Raw genomic sequence first — 21,023 nt, 5'->3', positions numbered from 1 at the left:
TTTTCCCCAACCAACTTTGTTTATATTCCATCACTAAAGCCAGAATTCTGGAGTGGGTCTGCAGCTACATCAGGATGGGCAACAAGTCTTATGAAAGACCCTCTTGATTTCTCCCTTCTCCATTCCCATTCCCACTATTTTAGCTCAGACTCTCAGTGTTGCTTATTTGGACTGCTTCGAGCCTCTTCACTGATATCTTTCAACCTTTCCAGCTAATCATGCTGTTACTTTTCCGCTTAAAACTTTTTACAGGGACTTCGTATCCTTCACGATGAAATCCCACAAAGCTGACCGCAACTGATCTTGCCTTCTCCCCTCCCACATGCTGTTGCCCTCAGTCCATATTCCAGGAACACTCAACATGTAGTTTTCTGAGTGCATCTTTGCAAAGCTGTCCATCTGCCTGTTTCTCTCTACACGTCCACTCCACACTCTGTTCTCAAAATGTTTTCTTTTTCCTACGTCTGTGTAAGTGCCACCTCCTATAAGATTTTTTTCTGCTATCTTTCTCCTCCCCAAAAGTTGGGTTCTCCATTTTCAGAATTATCACAATTTGCACCTAATTCCCTTAGCATGTCTCTCCCTATGTTGTAATTATAGGTTACGTGTTTATTTTGTCAGTTTCAAAGATGCCCAGGACCCGGTCTTATGCATGATTGTAGCTCCAGAGCCTGACACAGGGATAGAATAAGCACTCAGTAAGGGAGTTTTAGATGAATTAACAAACCTGTGGTAGAATAAGCACTCAGTAAGGGAGTTCTAGACGAATGAACCATGTGGATGACACAAGCTCTGTAGGGAAGGAACCATCAAAGCACTAAAGGAATTAGGAGGGAGAGATTGTAAATAAAAACTTCTGTTTCTAGGAAGCACTCTGGTCCTTATCAGTACATTCTGTCTCTTAAAAGGCTTTCTGGAAGCATAGTATGAAGTAATGTAGAAAAGTGAGTATCTCATAAATACAGTTTGATGGAGTTTTACAAGCTGCACACCCATGTCATCAATGCCCAGATAGATAAATGGAACATGACCAGTACCCCAGGAAGCCTTCTTCCTGCTCCTTCCAGTCACTATTCTCTTATTCCACTATCAACGTTAATCGTTAGCCTTGCTTTTGATCCTTATAGATTTGTTTTGTCTGATTTTGAACATCATATTAAAGGAATATTTAAGTGTATACTCTTGTGTCTGGCTTTAGCTCAACATTAATCTGTGAGATTCAACCATGTTGCTAGTGGTTATAGATCAGTCATTCTCACTGCTATACCCACTTCATTATGCAGTATGCCGCAATTATCTATTTGCTGATGAGCATTTTGGAGGCTCCAATTTTGGCCATAATGAACAGTGCTGCTATGAATTTTCTTGTATATGTCTTGTGGTGAACCTAAGTATGCATTTCTGTTGGTTATAGACCTAGAATGGAATCGCTGACCCAAAGGATACGAATATATTCAACATTAGTAGGTACTAACAGTTTTTCCAAAATGGTCATTTCAGTTTATATTCTCCTTAGCACGTATGAGAGTTCTGATTGTTTCACATCTTTGTCGAGATTTGGTATTTTCTTCTTTTTTAGCCATCCCTTCATATTTGTGGTGGTGTCTCATCATACTTTTTGCCATTAAAAGTGTTTTGCTACTAAAAATATTTCCCCATTAAAAAAATTTCACCACTAAAAAATATTTCACCATTAAAAGGTATTTCGTCATTAAAAATATTTCACCATTAAAAGATATTTCACCATTAAAAATATTTCACCATTAAATAAATATTTCATCATTAAAATATTTCACCATTAAAAAATTTCACCATTAAAAAAAGCTTAAGGTCAAGTATTCTTATCTTAGAAATGTTTTATTTCTCTAGTCAGTTAAAATATTTCTGACTCTTGAATGGAAAATGATCTTCAGTCTTTAAGGTGACTGAAATGGAAAAATAATTCATTCAGTTATCTGTCCTGTTACATTGACTTTGCTTTAAATTCTAGGCATATTTTGCTTTGAAAAATAATAGAAATAAAGAAAGGCATAAACCTGGAGACCTTCACCCAATGGAAAAATAAAGTCAACACTGTGTATACCATTTCTAAGAATAAATTGAGGCACCAGCTTTAAAATAATAAAGATATTAACTATAGTATATATAATTTAACAGATACAGGATTATTGTTTCCACTTATACTCTTCACTGGCTTGTGATTAATTTTTTGTTTGTTTTTTTTTTGTTGTTTTTGTTAAGAATGTTCAAATGTGGAAATCTTCAGCGAAATATTTATGATATAGGGAAAATGTTCATAGCTATTTATAATTTGGGTCCACATTTCAATGAGTATGTTAATCTCTCTTTTAAATACCAGAATGCCCTCTTCTCCTTTTTGGAAAAGAAAGAGCTTCTCCATCCAAATCTTCTTTTGGGTCAGTATATTGCCACTGCATTTATGTGTTCCTTCAAAGCATAGGACAAGAACCAATTCATCTCTTTGCTTATCTTCTAACTCAGAATCACTCTGTAGCCGTGAAAATAACAAAAGGTATGGAGTAAAACTGTAGGGTCAGCATGGGTATGAATATTTACCGTATGTCCCTTACTGCCCAAGACCTTGCCCTGTGCATGCCCCGACCCCACAAAAGAATCACTTAAACTTCTTGAGTTTTAGTTTCCTCAACTGTAAAATAAAAGGGTAGCTACCTTGCAAGAGTTTTGGGGTTATGGGAGACTGAAAATGTGGATTAAATCCCTATAAGAAAGGATTTATTTTTCTTTAAATTAACCAAGTTTTATCTCTTTGAAAAGATGTAATAGTGTTCTGTCAGATGCTCATTGGTAAGCTCCCTTCATTTTCCTTCTAGGGTTGACAATTTTGGTTTGGGGCGTTTGCTTCGTTCCAAGCAGATAAAACGCATGATCTCTTCATATGTGGGAGAAAATGCAGAATTTGAACGACAGTACTTATCTGGTGAATTAGAAGTGGAGCTGACACCACAGGTGAGAAGATTTGCTTCTATAATACTAACTTAAACTTTAAAAATTCCTTTTTTCTCCCTAGAAATTTCTCTGTGCAAGAGAGGTAAGGCAGAGGGAATACTACTTTGCCAAACCAAGAAATTTAGTTTCTAAGTCACACCTGTTGATTGCTAGAAGATTAATATTTTCTTCTACTGAATACTGAAAAAGGAGATATTTCTAAAAGATATCCAGGCTGCAAGATAAGATTTTAAGTTTGGCACTGTAATGTGTATTGTGCCAGAAATATACAAAAAGGATTTGCTGGAATGTTTGAGAATCATCCTAAAAAGTTAATTTATATGAATTTATTTTTTTATATTTTTTGAGGTGGAGTCTCACTCTGTCACCCAGGGTGAATGCAGCGGTGTGATCTCGGTTCACTGCAACCTCCACCTCCCGAGTTCAAGCAATTCTCCTGCCTCAGCCTCCTGAGAAGCTGAGATTACAGGCTTGTGCCACCATGCCCAGCTACTTTTATTTTCTGTATTTTTAGTGGACACGGGGTTTCACCATGTTGGCCAGGCTGGTCTTAAACTCCTGACCTCAAATGAGCCACCTGCCTTGGCCTCACAGATGTGAGCCACCATGCCCCTCCAATTTCTATGAGCTTTAGAACTAGAAATTTGTGAGTGATCTGGTCTTGCTGAGACACATCAGAGTGAAGCCCATGAAAGGTGCAGGTGACTATATCTAAGTAAGTGCTGGGATCAGAACCTAGATTTCCAGGGAACTGGTGTTACTACAAAGCAAGTGGTTACTATAATTAATCTAGCAACTTTTCACTCATTTTCTGTATCATCTCTTAACTAATTGGAGTTATTTATAAAGTAAGGAAAACTTTTTGAAGCCTTTAAGTAAAAGAAGGGTCTATAGTTTTCTTTCATTTTTGACATGCTCTGCTCTCAGCTCTTGAACTGAGTCACTCCGCTTTATTTTAGTCAACAGAAAATACTGCCACTGACTTTGCCAAGTTGGTAATAACATAATTTAGTAGATTTTTAAAAATTAGTAATTAAATCACAGTGTGTTTGTCTAGAAAGCACACGTGGGGAACTATTCTGAGGCTCATGTGTTGTAGTCATACCTGGTCACTCTATAGCACTTTTACCTGTACATACCATAGCACTGCACTGGGCTTGGTATTTATTCAGTTTTCTCAGTTTTTTGGAAAAAAAAACAAAAACAAAAAAACCCCAGAAAAACAAAGATGTCTTAGTCTGCTCAGGCTGCTATAACAAAATATCACAGACTAGTGGCTTAAACAACAGAAGTTTCTCACAGTTCTGAAGGCTTGAAGTCCTCCTTGGCTTGCAGATGGTCGACTTCTCACTGTTCTTGTGTGGCGGAGAGCATGCATGCTCACTCTCTGGGTGTCTCTTCTTGTAGGACCCTTCTTGTAGGAACACTAATCATACCAGATCGGCCCCACCTTTTTGACTTCCTTCAACCTTGATGACCTCCTTATAGGCCCTATCTTAATACAGTCACATTGGTGACTATGAATTCAACATATGAATTTTGGGGAAAACACAGTTCAGTCCATAGCAGTATTTTTCACATGATAGGTTGAGATACAGTATTCTTTGGGTTGTGGAGCTATTGAAAATTAACCTTTTGATTACCCTTGCTATCTTTTACTCCTTATTTTGTCAGAAGTATGTACATCGTTTATATATATATATTTTTCAGTTTTTCCTCAGGCTAAGAGAGGTCAGTGTCTCTTTCCCCAACTTAGTGGCCCATTAGTAAACACTGGCTCTGGCAGCTTATTTTGCAGCCTGAAGGCTAGGGGGAGGAGTGTTGATGGTGGGGATCAGGACTTCTTTGGTGGGTGAAGGTAAGGAGCTGGTGGCACCTACAGAAGGCCTGTCTGCAGAAATAGTCCACTTTCAGGCCCTTACCTGGTATGATAGAAGGGGAGTATTCAGGGACGGTATATATAAAATGTATTTTAAGGCAGGGAGTAGTATTATGGTAATTTTGATGATTTAATTTTTTTGTGAATGTTACTAACTTCATAACACAAGATAGAGTCATTTCTTTCCATTGACTAGATAATCAGTTATCTGGAAGATTTTCAGTTATACCCCAGGTCTCTCTTTCCCCAGAATATTCCGCCTACTTGGATGACTGAATGTCTCAAGTACCAACTGTTAGTTTCTTCTTCAAGTTGAATACTTAGAGTCCTGTTAACGTAGAAAATAGTTTTTAAGGTTGGGACAATATGAGCACATCATCGTTAATACCATGAACCAATTCTTTTTTTTCATAGAGACAGATCTCATTATGTTGCCCTGGCTGGTCTCGAACTCCTGACCTCAAGTGATCTTTCACCTCCCAAAGCACTGGGATTTACAGCCATGAGCCATGGTGTCCAGCCCCAATTTTTGACTACTGACTAGCCAGTCAGTTTTCTAGTAAGACTGTCATGTAACAAGGCTATCACAGTAGGCTTCAGTGTTAGGAAGGGTGTCAAGGTTCAGGGCCAGAGTTGATTCCTTAGGGAAAACCTGGGTAGAAAAACAGTTGAGAGTGAGAGAACTAGGGAAACTAGTCTTGAAATCACTGGTACCTCGGAAGAAGAGTCACCCATGGCAAAGATGATGATCCAAAGAAGATACAAAGAAACTTTGCTTGCAGCTGTTTCTACTCTGAAACAATTTGATGTACTCTTGGCTTTTAAAAACCGGTTCACCTGTTTGCCGTATTTTTCACTTTGTTTTTTTTTCTTAGACAATTTGTAGATAAAAATACTAATGAAAATGGTTTAAAATAAGCTCTAAAATTTGAACACTTTACATTATTAACTTGAATAAAATTTAGCATACCTACATAGAGCATGAAATAAAACAAAATTTAATTGCATTACTTAAGGCATATAACTAAAGTTTCATAATTCAGATTTTAAAATTGACTTAGAATATCAAAAGTAGACACATGTAAAATATGTCAAGAGATCATTGGGAGGTATGGAAACTGAAAGCATGACTATACAAATAAGCAGTTACATTTTGAATGCGGATTTAGAATGGATCTAGAGGGGCAATAACTTCTTAAAATTGATCTTCTAGCATACAGTATTAGTGAAATACTCATGCTAATATACAATGCTACCTACTTTTTAGAATTATAAGCCTCTAAAGAGTAGGAGCCATGTCTAAATGTTTGTGTTCACATACAGAAGTGTGCTTAGTGAACTTATGGGGTGTTGGTTGCTCACTTACAGGGCACACTTGCAGAGAGGATCCGTGCAGGCGGGGCTGGAGTTCCTGCATTTTACACCCCCACAGGGTATGGGACCCTGATACAAGAAGGAGGATCACCCATCAAATACAATAAAGATGGCAGTGTTGCCATTGCCAGTAAGCCAAGAGAGGTAAGAAACACTCTTATCCAGATTATGCCAGGATCCGTCTTTCCACGTGGGATTCTGGGTGGACTCATTGGGCAAATAAGTGTAAAATCACCTCTGTGTGAGAAAAAGCACTCATTCATTTTCATAAACAGGTGAAAATCTAGCTAAATCTAGGCATCTACTAGCATTTAAAATCACATAGAGAAACGAATAAAAAGAAGGAAAAAAAGGTGTAATCCACATGTGATGTACTAGTCAAGGTTAGTTACTTGAACTGATTTTATGGTAGGCTTTAACAAATTGAGAAACAGTTGTACTTGCTGATTATGCTTATATGGAAAATACAGCAGTTGTGATATGCATGCTAGCAAACTCTTTATGCTCAGGCCCTTCCTAAAGTGACTGTAGGAAGAAAAATACAAGGAAATAATATGTTTGTCTGAAACCTTGAAAGGAACTGTTATGATAGAATAGAGAGATCATATGATCACTTTTTATTTTGTATCTTGGACACATTTGAGCTTTTGACGGAATAACCTACTTCTATTTAAAGTGCTAAGTAGGATGGGGTACATTTATTATAGGCAACATCACTTACATATTATAGAAGAGTAGAACTTCAGATAAAGATATTTGAGATGCTCAGATTGGAGAAAATTTCAAAAATTACACTGGCCAGTATTTCGTTACAGTATTTTTCAGTATCTTTCCATTCTCTTTGTCCAGATGGCCAAAGGGAGTTAACACAGGTTGCAGAAATGCTGTACTTATCTCTGGGGAAGTGAACATAGTAAATCAGGGGATCTCTTATCACTTTTCTGCATATGGGGGTGCTGGCTCTGCCCCTCGCATTCTGAGGAACGATCAGAGGGAAGATCAGAGGTCACTGAATACGTCCTTTGATATTCAGTGTTGGTCTCCAGCCGTGTCTTCCATCTGGAGACATCTTTCTATTGAGAGTGATCTGTGTGAATTCAAAGCTTTTATTAATGTGTTTTTTATGTTTTATCTTTTTCCTTTACTGTCTAAATAAGTTTAAAAGGCTTCTTGACAAAGTAAAATACAGGAGCTTAATTATTAAAATGAACTGTAGTAGTATGTCATAAAGGTTCCCAGAAAACTTGTGATAAATACTTTGATAGCTTGCTAGAAGTTGGAGAATTAATTCACCTCGGGAAAATATGATACTAACATATTGATTCATTTCTGCCTGGAGTCAGGTGCCTCAAACTAGTAGTTTTGTAATTTTGTCTGAATTCCCTAGGAATATGACAGATAATTTATTTCTTAATTCTTAGCACTTTCTTTTTTTTTTACTTATACTAGGAAGAAGTGAGTTAATTTCTAAATTAGTGATATTTATTGAGGTTCTACTCTTTGCCTAGCCCTGGTCTAAGCACTGTGGTAAAATGATCTAGATCAAGTCCTCCTACAAGTGGAGGAACTGACAGTGAATGAATAAATGCATAATGTCTGTAGTGGAAGTACTGTGAAGACAAATCAAATAGATTAAGGGCAAAGATAATTCATTATCATTGGCCAGGCAGCTGGTATTCCAGATTGGTGGCCAGGGAGAGCTTCTCTCGGGAAGTGACACTTGGTAGAGACCTGAATAAGGTAGCAGAACGAGGCAAGTGGAGATAAGAGGGTTTGTGCTCTATTTAGAAGGAAGAGTAAGTACAAGGTGCCGCGGCAGCTACAGGCTTGCCGTGTTTGGGGAACAGGAGGGTGGTGAGCCTGGAACAGCACATGAGACAGAGAGTGATAAGGATGGAGACTGAAGAGAGGCAGGAGCCAAATTCATGCAAAGTTTGAATTTTACTGGACATAGTGGGAAGCCTATGGATTTTGAATAAGGGTGAGAGTGATGTAATTTGAGTTGTCTTTTGTATCCATCACTGTGGCTGCTGGAGTGGTGGTTCCTGTTCTCTCTCTCTCTCTTTTTTTTTTTTTTATTTGAGAAGGAGTCTCACTCTGTCGCCCAGGCTGGAGTGCAGTGGTGCTATCTTGGCTTACTACAAGCTCTACCTCCCGGGTTCATGCCATTCTGCCTCAGCCCGCCAAGGACTGGGACTACAGGCACCCGCCACCATGCCCGGCTAATTTTTGGAATTTTTTAGTATAGACGGGGTTTCACCGTGTTAGCCAGGATGGTCTCGATCTCCTGACCTCGTGATCCGCCCACCTCGGCCTCCCAAAGTGCTGGGATTACAGGCGTGAGCCACTGTGCCCGGTCTTTCTTTTTTTGCTAGGAAGCCAAGAGCAGAAGCAGTGAGAGAGGGTTTAGGAGGCTGTTGTGTTAATTTAGGTGGGAATGGAAGCTGGCTAGACGAAGGTGGTAATAGTGGAGTTTGAGAGAAGTGGTTGGAGTTGATGTTATGTTGATGGTAGAGCCCACAGGATTTGCTGGTGGATGGGTAAGGGGTATAAGAGGAGTCAAACATACTGTGTAAGATGAGTGAAGCATGGGCCTTATCAATGAGCTCTGTTTGGGACATGGTGCATTGGAGATGTACATTAGACTCCAAGAGGAGGTGCTTAGTGGACTTCAGATCAGGGCAGAGTCTAGAGCCAGGACAGAGACTTTGGAGGTATCAGCATATAGTGTTTAAATCTATATACTAGATGAGTGTCTAGGGGCTGAGTGCAGATAGAGAACACCTCGTTGACATTTAGAGATTGGGAAGAGAAGGAGCAGCAAAGAGAAATGGGAAAGAGTGACTAGTAAAGTGAAGAAGGAACCCAGGGGCATCTGGCAACTTGAAAGATAACAGAAATTTTAAAAAGAAGGGAATGATTAACTGAGTGTGAAGAGGTTGGTAATACAGGACCTGGAATTGAATAACTGGATTTGCAAAAACAGAGGTCATTAACAACTTTAAGAATTATTCCTTTTTGGAATAGAGGGGATGAAAATCTCATTAGATCTGAGAAAGAACCAAAAAGTGAAGAAGTGGTGACTATGAAATGTACAATTCTTTCAAGTGAGTGTAATAGCTAGTTTGATAAAACCAATTCCTTCCCCATTTTTAAATTTCAGTAAAACTAACACTCAGCAACAGCTGGTGTGTAGACATATCAGAAAATTATGTAACTGGAATATAAAAGAAGCCTATTTATTGACTTTGCCTTACATTTTCATATATTTACCCCAGTTTTCTAGATCTGTATGTAAAATACTGAACTATCGTTGTTGGTATTTACAGTGATTTTTGAAATACATAAGCCATTACAAAGTAACTTAGTATATTGATATGTGGTTCAGAAATATCTTTCATATAATTTATCTTAGTTCCTATAGTAAGATCCTCATTCATCAGTTATTCCCTAAGTTCATCAGTCTTTTTTCTAGCAGGCAACTTGGTTAATGTCTTTAAAGTAGCTTTTATTTAAGAAAAGTTTTGTTTCAAACCGTGGTTGAAGTAAATGTACCAAAATTTTCTATAGCAGCTTTTTGTAAAACACAGTCTGTTTTTCCACTAGGGGGTGCAATAGGGATGAGAATGGAGTTCTGCATTCCCATGGCTCCATTTTGTGCCATGATGAAGTGTGGCAATGGATGTTTGTTTTAATTCCTGGAGATAAACCCTCAAAAATAAAAGAACATGATGGCAAGACAGTTTTGCTTTATGTTCTTCCCCCCAAAATTCGTAGTATAATTAAAAGGCAATAAATATAAATAAAAATCAATAGCATTCCCTAGACCAGTAATGTCAGAAGAGTAGATAGGAGCCAATGCAATATTCACAGTAGCAAGAGAAACCACTAAGTACCTATAAATAAACCTAAGAAAAATATATAAAGCTTTTATGGAGAAAGTGATAAAGCTATTGAAGGAGGTCAAAGAAAACCTCAGTAAATGGAGACATATACTGTGCTCATGGGTGGGAAGATACGGCATGTTGGTTTTCTCCAAATTTACTGATTCTGTGAATACCATTTAAAATCTCAACAGGTGATTATAGGTTAATGAGGATATCCGAATGATAGATTTTTGTAACTTTTATGTAGAAAAACAATATTGCATAGACTGTTTTATGCAAACTATTTTTTTCAGGGGGAGGGAAAGAAGGGCTATTTTTCATATTCAATATATAACCTGTACATACAAATAGTAAAATGAGAATAGTCTGTCCCTTAGGCCAAAGAACTTTCATTTCCTCAAATGCACAAGTTTTCTTTTGTCACTGGACCTTTACTTGTCTGTTTCCTTAGCTCCCCTGTGACCACTTTGACTAAGTCCTTTTTGCCTAACACTGCTTATCCTTGAAGTTTCCGAGATGCTTTTCCCTCTGAGAAATTTTCCCTTGCTAGGCTTGTATCCTTATTATCTACCTCTGTCAGAGTGTCTCTATCAGAGGGCCTCTATCACAATCAAGACCTGTGCAAATACCTGACAATGCCTTCTCCCTCTTCTGCAGGTGAGGGAGTTCAATGGTCAGCACTTTATTTTGGAGGAAGCAATTACAGGGGATTTTGCTTTGGTGAAAGCCTGGAAGGCGGACCGAGCAGGAAATGTGATTTTCAGGTATTGTGATAGTTTTAAAAACACTCGTACAGATCAGCAACTCTATATTTTCTAAATTATGATTACAAAAATGGACATCAGAGCGAATTTGCAGTTTAAAAATGTATTTTGGAAATGGCCCAAGACCATACACGCCCATGTGTATTGCACATATATAGGTGTGTGCAGGGCTGCTGGTATGTCCACTTGTGGGAGTCTGTTTGGACTGGTTGATATCCATGTTACACTGCTTGTTAAATATTTGAAGTTATATGCCCTTTTATATATACGCATCCAATTGTTTTTCTTCTTGTGTATTTTAGTTGCCAAGACCAGTTACATGTTTAGAAAATATGACATCATACAATTTAATTTAATTGATACTCTAATTTACATGTATTGTCTTAAAATGTCAAAGTTAATTTGATATTTTGGAAGGATACTGCTAATAGTCTTTGGGGTCAGTCCTTCAGTCCTTTCTGTGTCTTCTAGGAAATGCTTACAAAGGTCCTATCTGAAAAATTGGTTAACCTTTATAATACTAAATTTTCAATCCTCACTCTCTGGTTAGTGACAGACTTTATAGATTTTAAAATATTTTGGTTATTCTAAGCATAGTAAGTATTTATTTCTTGGATTTATAGATTTATATAGTTGTTTTTTGAGGATTATGAAATCTTTGAATGTACACTTTAGAGTTTTCCAAACTGATCTTGAAGACTTTACCTATCAGATTACAGAAATCATTGTTTTTGCTCATTTATCATTTGCTGCTTTCGATTAACAATTTTTGAATCTTTAGCAAATGCAGCTTTAGTGCAATCACAATTAAGTTCTCAGTGATACTCTCATACCGCTTTTTATTTCTGAAGGACTTATGTGATATTAATGCTCTTCGATTTCTTTAATCTAGTCAGTTTTTTAAAGTACAACTAATTTTGGCAATAACAGGAGATATTTTATATCATCTTTACCTTATGTGACACGTTTATGTAATATTTACAAATGCTTAGTTGCTTTTTTAAAAAGATTAACAAAATTGTATACTACCAAGCAGAAAGGAATTATTGAAAATATTCCCACATTTATTCTGTGCTACAGTGCCTGGCTCTGGTATTTAAAGGCTGCACACGGGCTATTCTAGGCACTGACTTTATGCTGGTGGTTAATGAGTTCTGGTGTGAAATGAAAGCTTGCATCACCAATGATCAAGTGACCTTAGGACTGACTTCATATTTAGTGGGACAGCTGGAACAGAAGTCTGTCTAGGTTATTCAAGTGAGGGACTTGGGACTCCTTTGCCTCTGACTATTCTGCCCTTGGAGCTTTTGATGCCTGGATGTCTGGTGGGATCTAACCCAGCAACTTGTGAAAGTTCACGAGGGCTCCTTTCTCAAGGATGTTCCTATTCCTGTACTAATTCTTCAATCTGAGCAAAAGAAATATTGGTGACTCAAAAGAGCTAGTAAAACATAGCTGTGACTTACTTCCTTCTACCAAAGAAATTCTGATGTCAACCTATATTCCCAGAGACAAAAAGTTTATTTTAATTTTTATCATTAGGGGAACTGTATTGAGGAACATCAGAGTGCAAAACCATCAGCAAAATTGGCACCTCTTCGAAATTTTTACACCTCGGGGTCTGATGTGGGTGTTGTACTTTCAAAAACTTCATCAGAAAATGATTCTCCAGAATTATCTTTATAGGTGACTCACAAATTATCAATGAATGTTTCATTTAGTTTCAGCAGTAGGCTTCTTCTCTTCAATAGAGAATGTAATTACTATACCTTCTCATGTGAAGCATTTGCTACTTTTCCTTTCTTCATATTTTAATGAAAGCAAGTGGTTGAATGAAATATTTAACTAATAGGGACAAAGCATACTTGTTAAAAGATTAAGGGAAATTAACTTCAAATACAATAGATTTATTAATATTCTTTTTTTGTTGTAGCTGTATGTTGAATGTGAAAAAATAGTTCCTCTTTCCCTCAATCCTGTTCAAAACAAAACTATATACATTGAATAAAGTAGTTATGATTTTTTAAAATTTAGGAGATATTTATGAAACTTTATTAATGGAAAATATGATACACTGTTTTTGGAAAGATTCTTAGATTCTTAGTTCATAGAAATTCTAGTCTATACACCCTTAAAGGTGACAGATTTTGGTCTTTTCCCCCCCACTTTCTTATCTCCTCCACCCCTGATGTAGGAAAAGTGCAAGGAATTTCAACTTGCCAATGTGCAAAGCTGCAGACACCACAGTGGTAGAGGTAAGAGGTTATTTTTGAATTCTTGGTGTTAATTATTTAACTTGATGTTAAGTATTAATTCAATAAAAAGTACCACAGTTCATTTGTTTTCTGGATAACAATGACAGATTTTGTTTTGTTTTGTTTTGGAAGTGGATCCATTCTATCTGAATATATAATAGTTAAAATTTTGCTGTAACTTCAGCTTTCTGGTTAGATAGGGTCTCACTAGAATGCTCTCTTTGGGAATCAAGCAATGGGACCAACTTATAAAAGTCCTTTGATCCTTAAATGAAATAGATCTCCTTGAGTGAAATCCCAAGATGAATTTATGTATGTGGAATCCCTGGAAAATAGTAAATGTGTCAGAAGAAGTTCATGATCTTACTGTGATAGATTTTGTGACTTCTTTAAGGGAAGAGCGTTGCACAAATAACTATTTTGATGTGGTTCCATTCAGAGCATATTCAGGCACTGACTGTCCTTTGAGTATCTCAGTATTTGGAAGAGGCTTGAATAATTCCGTAGCCTTCCCAGACTTAAGGATCCAGGGCAGAAACAGGGGCTTATACCAAAGCTGTGCCATTTTGGTTGTAACATATTGAACCTCAAAGAAGACTTCAAATGGTTCTCAACTTGAGGCCTTGAGGATCAACTTGGAACCGAATTTTCGTGGGAGTTTGAGATAGTTTTTCCTTGGGAGGACTTTATAGGACCCCTATTGGGATCTGGAATTGAAAATACATAGGTTCCTTAGTGATTTTTCTCATGATGGCAGGTGTTGTATGTGGTATCTTTTGATTCATTTATACAAGTTTAAGGTAATGTTTCATGAAGTCAGTACAGTGTATTTTGAAACAATCAAATGTTAGAGTTTTGTTCCTTTCTTGGAAAATGAAGTGTGCTATTTTTAAAGTGCTGAGGTATGTTACTTTCAACCGAGGCGTGGTGGTTCCTTTTGCAATGACTTTACATTTTCTGCCTTTAAAATGGATAATGTGGCTTACACTTTCTGTGTAACGTGTCTTTAATTTTTTCATCCATCTTAATGACCTGTCCATGACACACAACTATAGCGTTACTGAAGAAAGACCTACAGCATAGCTTAAAATAATCAATATTTTTACGCCCTGTTGACTTCCTGTATTTCTGTAAAACTGTCAGAAACCAGTATTTCTTCCCAGAGTACAGAGGGGCATTATGCATTATCCTGGGTGAAGTTCTCTTTAAAATTTTTCCTGTTAGAATCTGGTTCTTTTCAGTTCATCTCATTTCGTACAAGAGCAGAAAATAACCTTGTGTTGAAGAATCATTGTAGGTATTAGGAAAGAGAGACTCTCTTTTGGCCTAAGAGAAAATCCTTTAAGTGAGCCTGCAAATGTAATAAAGCCTGCCCTTCTGTGTCCAGGAAGAGACATTTCTGATGGATCACAGAATGCTTTCCTGGTAGGCCAAGACACACATTAGGGTCTCTTTCAATACAGTGATGTGGGTGACCACTTCTAATTCACTACACTTTCCAGTATGGTAGCCACTAGCCACATATGACTTGTAAAATTAAAATTTAAATTGTGGCATGGTGGCTCAGACCTGTTATCCCAGCACTTTGGAAGGCTGAGGCAGGTGGATCGCTTGAGCCCAGATGTTGGAGGGCAACATGGTGAAACCTTGTGTCTACAAAAAATTACAAAAAATTAGCCAGATGTGGTGGCATATGCGCGAGTCCCAGCTACCCGGGAGCTGAGGTGTGAGGATCGCCTGAGTCCAGGAGGTCAAGGCTGCAGTGAGCTGTGACTGTGTCACTGTGCTCTAGACTGGGCCACAGAGTGAGACCCTGTCTCAAAAAAAAAAAAAAAAAAAAAGAAAAATTGAGAAATTGAATTTACATTTATAATAGTCCCATATCAAGTAAAGCTACATGTGGCTAGTGATTACTATATTGATCAGCACAAGTAAACATTATCATTGCAGGAAGTTTTATTGGACAAAGCTGGATTAGAAGGATCAAGAATAATCTGTTATACTAGTTCAGGAACATAAGCAAAACAGCTCTTTGGACTATAGGATTATTGTAAACCTACCCCTGACACCTGTTCATAGTAGAAACATATAGTATACATAGTAGAAACATGACCATAGATTGAATTGTAATAACTGTGCTCTCGAAAGTGGAAAATAATTTAGAATTGGAGTTAGTGCCTAGATTGGGCATTTTCTGATATGAAGTTCTGATTTGGCTTTGTGACTTGTATTTTGAGTCCAGTGAGTACCCTGGACCTCTAGCCCCCTGCACTGGCCTCCAGGTTTCTATGACTTTTCAAGCCCTATCTTGCTTTCTTTTATGGGGGTCATAGTGGGATGGATGATTATGAACTAGTCTCTAAAGTGCAACATTTAAGAGGAATCTTCAGAGATCATTAAGTTAACCGCATATTCTTCTGCATGCAAAATGCTAATAATGTTAGCTACTATTCAAGCATTTACTATGTGTCAGTCACTACCGTATTCCTTATGTGCATTATTTTAAATTCTCACAATAGTCTTGTGAGATAGGAATAATAATTATCTTTATTTTAGAGATGATGACTTTAAGGCATAGAGAAGTTAAGTTATATACCCCATATCACACAGCTTAGGTGGAACCAGGATAGACCTACAGAGAAACTTATTCCAGGGTGTCTACTCTTTTCCATTATGTTATGAAATGCTTCCATATTATCTATCAATGGATGCTTTAAACACTTGGAAGATATCTCCAGAGGTAGTCCATTTCAATGCTAACTATTAGATACAAGCAAATAAGGAGTTTTTTTTTTCCCCCCAGCTTATTTTTCTATCCCAGACCTTCCTTGACAATTATTTCAGTTGTAGTCTTTTTTTTTTCTTCTAGTACCATCTACCTTAGAGATGTCTTTGAGAAAGGCATCATCCTGTGTTCAGTGGCCCCGTGCATTCATTCAGTCTTTCTCTTGAACTCTTTTCATTCTATTGTCTAGCCTCTTTGACCTTTAAACTTTTTACATATTTCTCTAAGTGTGGTGACTGAATGTCTGTTTTAGTACTATAGTATCTTAAGCAGTGGGAGGCATAACCAGCGTGACTACACCCTATATAACATAGTCAATGGCGTCTTTTTTTTTTTTTTTTTTTTAATAAAGAACTCTTAGCTCATCTCCTTTCTTTTGAATTGTAGAATCTGGATTAGAGCTTGTCTCTTAAAGCTCTATGCTAGTGTCTTCACACTCCACAGTGCTGTATATTCTCAACCTTTCTTCTCCCTGGTGATTTGAGTTTTGACTTGAGTTTTAGGGAAGATAGAACTATAAATATTTAAAGTACTAATAATGATTACCTTAGGCATCTTAAATTTGTTTTGGATTTAGAAGCAGGGTGGCAAAGGAATATACCTCTTGCTTTTCTGTTTATAATTTTTAAATTATATAATTTACAACAAATGTTTTACATAGAGAAGTAAATGAGTATGTTTATTGTGAATTTAAAATAAAATCAAATTGTCCTTGGTGTTACTTATTTCTAGACTCTGCAAAAGGGAAACATTAGTCCTTTTTGGCAAAGTTTTTTTCAGATGTGTTCTAGACCAAGGGCCCCCAGCCCTCTGGCCATGGACCTATGCAGGAACTGGGCTGCAGAGCAGGAGATGATTGGTGGGTGAGTGAACATTAGCCTGAGCTCTGCCTCCTGTTAGATCAGCCCTGGCATTAGATTCTCATAGGAGTGGGAACTCTATTATGAACTGTGCATGTGAGGGATCTAGGTTGCTCGCCCTTATGAGAATCTAACGCCTGATGATCTGAGGTGGAACAATTTCATCCCAAAACCATGCCCCCACCCGACCCCCGTCTGTGGAAAAAGTGTCTTCCACAAAACTGATCCCTAGTACCAGCCAAAAAAGTTGGACCACTTTTCTAGACAAACTTATGAGTTGGGTAAAACCATAGAGGTGATCATTTATGTGTGTTTTTAACAAAACCAATATGAACATTATATTCATATTTCTTTAAATGTACAGCCATTTGCATGCTTCCCCACAAAGCTGTGACACAGTTGATGCTGGCTGTATCTTCCTACCCCTCTTATAGACCTGGGTATCTACTTGGGAAAAATAGTGCACATGGGCAAATATTGCCTCACATGCCAGACAGATGTTTCTCTTTTCAGTCCAGACAGTGTTATTTCCGGACCTCCCTCTCTTTGAGTGAGGGTGAAGTCTTCCCTGATAAGCTTTACAAGTTCAAGTGCAAAACCAGCCAGGGAATGACTCTTGGGTGTTGCCTTCCATTTGTATGACAAGGAGTAGCAAGGACTCTTGAGTCTTCCAAAGGGAACTAATTGGGCTGTTTCTCAGGAGGAATCCTGTTATTGTGTTCAGCTCTCAACTCCCTATGAGCCCCTCTGCTAGTCTTCTGTGTGCATAAGCTACCATCCAAGTTTCTCTGGAAATGGCCTATTTCTATTTTTTTTTTAAGGAGACTATAATAGAAAATCTCCCCATCCAATGGGGAGGGATGAGAGTGCTTCACTCAGGAAACTGTTGATGCTTTGTCTCCTGCAAGCAGCCTGGCATGCACGTGCTGTCAGAAAAGGTTGTCTGACTCAGCCACTGAAGCTGCTGAGACTGCCTGTGACTGAAATAACCTCACTGCTGTGGATTTCTTTGTGCTGTCAGGCTTGTGCCGTGGCTAGTTTACAAGACAGCAAAGGTTTACCCAAGGCTCTTTTAACTATTTTAGTTAACTTCAGCTTTCAGTCAAAATAAGTATGTCTATCATGACATAAATATACTTACTTTTATTGTATTTATATTGTGGTATGTTTGCCTGTAAAAGAATTGTTTAGATGATATGATATTTGGTGCACACAAGTATTTACTATAGCCTGTGTGGTTTATGAAGTACAATATAAATTGAATATCGGTGAACCCATCTAATATAAGAATTAGAGGTTAATGAACATATAGAAAATAATTTTCAAAAGTGATATCCTAAGACTTATATTTATAAGAGCCAGGCTTCAGGGAGCTGCATCTTCTGTGTTCTGTACCAGTGCCTGGCACGTGGCATCGTTTTAAAATTTTTAAATTTTTGTGGGTACATAGTAGGTGTATATATTTATGATTATTGGGGTGTTCAGATTTTTAATTTCTTTCTGGTTCAATCTTAATAGGTTATGTATAGTTAGGAATTTACTCATTTCTTCTAGGTTTTCCAATTTATTGGTATATAGTTGCTCCTAGTAGCCACTAATGATTCTTTGAATTTCTTACCAGTTGTAATGTCCCCTTTTTCATCTCTCATTTTATTTGGGTCTTCACCTTCACCCCCACCCCCACCTTTGTTAGTCTGGCTAAAGGTTTGCCAATTTTGTTTATCTTCTCAAAATACCAACATTTTGTTTCATTGTTCTTTTGTATTTTCTTCGTTTCAAATTTATTTCTGCTCTGATCTGAATTTCTTTTACTAGTTTTGGATTTGGTTTGCTCTTTTCTAGTTCTTTAAGTCACATCATTAGGTTATTTCTTTTTCTTTTTTGATGCAAGCACTTATAGCTATAAATTTTCCTCTTAGTAATTTTTATCTGATGAAATGTTCCATAGATCTCTATTAGGTTCATTCTGTAGTGCAGATTAAGTCCTATGTCTCTGACTTTTCTTCCTGAGAAATCTGTTCAATGCTGAAAATGGGGTGTGGAAGTCTCCAGCTGTTGTATTTTAATCTGTCTCTCCTTAGCTCTAATAATACTTGCTCTATGTATCTGGCTGTCCCAGTGTTGGGCGCATATATATTTATAATCATTGTATCCTCTTGCTGAATTGATCCCTTTATCATTATATAATAAGCTTCTTTGTCTCTTCTTACAGTTTTTCTCTTGAAATCTATTTTGTCTGATATAAGTATAGCTACTCCTGTTTTGTTTTGTTTTGTTTTTTGTGGGTTTCCATTGGCATGGGATATATTTTTCCATCCCTTTATTTTTGATCTCTGTGTATCTTTATAGGTGAAGCATATCACTTGTAGACAACAGACCACTGGGTCTTATTTTTTTCATCCATTCAGCTACTGTGTCTTATTGGAGAATTTAGTCCATTTACAGTCAGTGTTGTTAATGATAAGTAAGGACTTACTCTTGCCATTTTGTTTTTTTGTTTTGTGGTTGTTTTGTGGTCTTCTTTCTTTCCTTCCTTCCTGTCTTCCTTCTAGTGAAGGTGATTTTTCCCTGGGGTGCTTTGATTTCTTGCTTTTTTTTTTTTTTTTTTAATGTGTCTGTTGTGGTTTTTTTTGTTTGATGTTAGCATGAGACTTGAAAAGACTGTCTTATAACCCAGTATTTTAAATTGATGAAAACTTAACATTAATTGCATAAACAAATAAGCAAAAAGAAAACTAATACAAACTGCTTTTTTTTTTCTTCTTGAGACAGAATATTGCTATTCTTGCCCAGGCTGGAGTGCAGTGGCAAGATCTCGGCTCACTGCAACCTCTGCCTCCTGGGTTCAAGCGATTTTCCTGCCTCAACCTCCTGAGTAGCTGGGATTACAGGTGCACCACCACTAATTTTTTTGTATTTTTAGTAGAGACAGGGTTTCATCATGTTGGCCAGCTGGTCTCGAACTCCCGACCTCAGGTGATCCACCCACCTCGGCCTCCCAAAGTGCAGGGATTACAGGCATGAACCACTGTGTCCAGCCAAAACTCTACACTTTTACTTCATCCCTATGCTTTTTAATTTTTTGTTTCTCTTGATTTCTTATTGTGCTATGTCTTGAAGTTATTGTAGTTATTCTAATTGGTTCTTTATTTAGTCTTTATGCGTAAGAGTGTTTACACACCACAGTTACAATGTTATATTAATAATATCCCCTGTTTTTATGCGTGCTTATTATTAGCAGTGAGTTTTGTATCATCAGATGATTTCTCTTTTGCTCATTAACATCCTTTTTTTTTTTTTTTTTTTCCAGATCAAAGAACTTCCTCTATCACTTTTTGTAGCACAGGTCTGGAGTTGATGAAATCCCTCCGATTTTGGTTGTCTTGGAAGTTCTTTATTTTTCCTCCATGTTTGAAGGATATTTTGCCATATATACTATTCTAGGGCAAAAGTTTCTTTCCTTCAGTCCTTTAAATATGTCATGCTCTTTTCTCCTGGTTTGTAATATTTCCACTGAAAAGTCGGTTGCCAGATATATTGGAGCTCTGTTGTCTGTTGTTTCTTTTCTCCTTTTCTCTTACTGCTTTTAGAATTATTTATCATTGATTTTTTGGAAGTTTGATTAACTCCCAAAAGGTAGCTTTGGAGGTAGTCTTCCTTGGGTTAAATTTGCTTGGTGTTCTATAACCTTCTTGTACTTGAATGTTTATCTTTCTCTAGGTTTGGGAAATTTTGTTATCCCTTTGAATAAACCTTTTACTCCTATCTCTTTCTCTACCTCTTCTTTAAGGCCAGTAACTCTTAGTATTGGCCCATTCGAGGCTATTTTCTGGATATTGTAGGAGTGCTTCATTGTTCTTTTTTTTTCTTTTGTCTCCTCTGACTGTGTTTTCAAAAAGCCTGTCTTCAAGCTTAGTGATTTTCTTCTGCTTGATTAGTTCTGCTATTTAAGAGACTCTGATGCATTCAGCAGTATGTCAGTTGCATTTTTCAAATGTAGAATTTCTGCTTGATTCTTTTAAATTATTTCGATCTGTTAAATTTATCTGATAGGATTCTGAATTCTTTCTTTGTTATCTTGGATTTCTTTGTGTTTCCTCAAAACAACTATTTTGAATTCTGTCTGAAAGGTCACATATCTCTGTTTCCCCAGTATTGGTCCCTGGTGCCTTGTTTTGTTTGGTGAGGTCATGCTTCCCGAGATTGTCTTGAGGCCTATAGATGTTTGTTG

The 21,023-nt window shown here is 37.2% G+C and overlaps 1 protein-coding gene across 3 annotated transcripts in view; it reads left to right on the top strand.

Annotated features, from left to right (window-relative positions):
* The window catches only part of OXCT1 (3-oxoacid CoA-transferase 1), a 145,924-nt gene that overhangs the window by 14,611 nt on the left and 110,290 nt on the right, over window positions 1-21,023 (top strand). For all 3 annotated transcript variants that reach the window (XM_023216456.3, XM_023216457.1, XM_023216455.1), the window contains exons 4-7: window positions 2,853-2,988; window positions 6,236-6,385; window positions 10,786-10,892; window positions 13,087-13,147. In XM_023216456.3, coding sequence (XP_023072224.1) covers window positions 2,853-2,988; window positions 6,236-6,385; window positions 10,786-10,892; window positions 13,087-13,147 — 454 coding nt within the window. The remainder of the gene's footprint in view (window positions 1-2,852; window positions 2,989-6,235; window positions 6,386-10,785; window positions 10,893-13,086; window positions 13,148-21,023) is intronic.

Source organism: Piliocolobus tephrosceles, chromosome 4 (assembly GCF_002776525.5).
Source record: "Piliocolobus tephrosceles isolate RC106 chromosome 4, ASM277652v3, whole genome shotgun sequence".
Taxonomy (NCBI): Eukaryota; Metazoa; Chordata; class Mammalia; order Primates; family Cercopithecidae; genus Piliocolobus; species Piliocolobus tephrosceles.
This window is presented reverse-complemented; position numbering and strand designations above follow the sequence as displayed.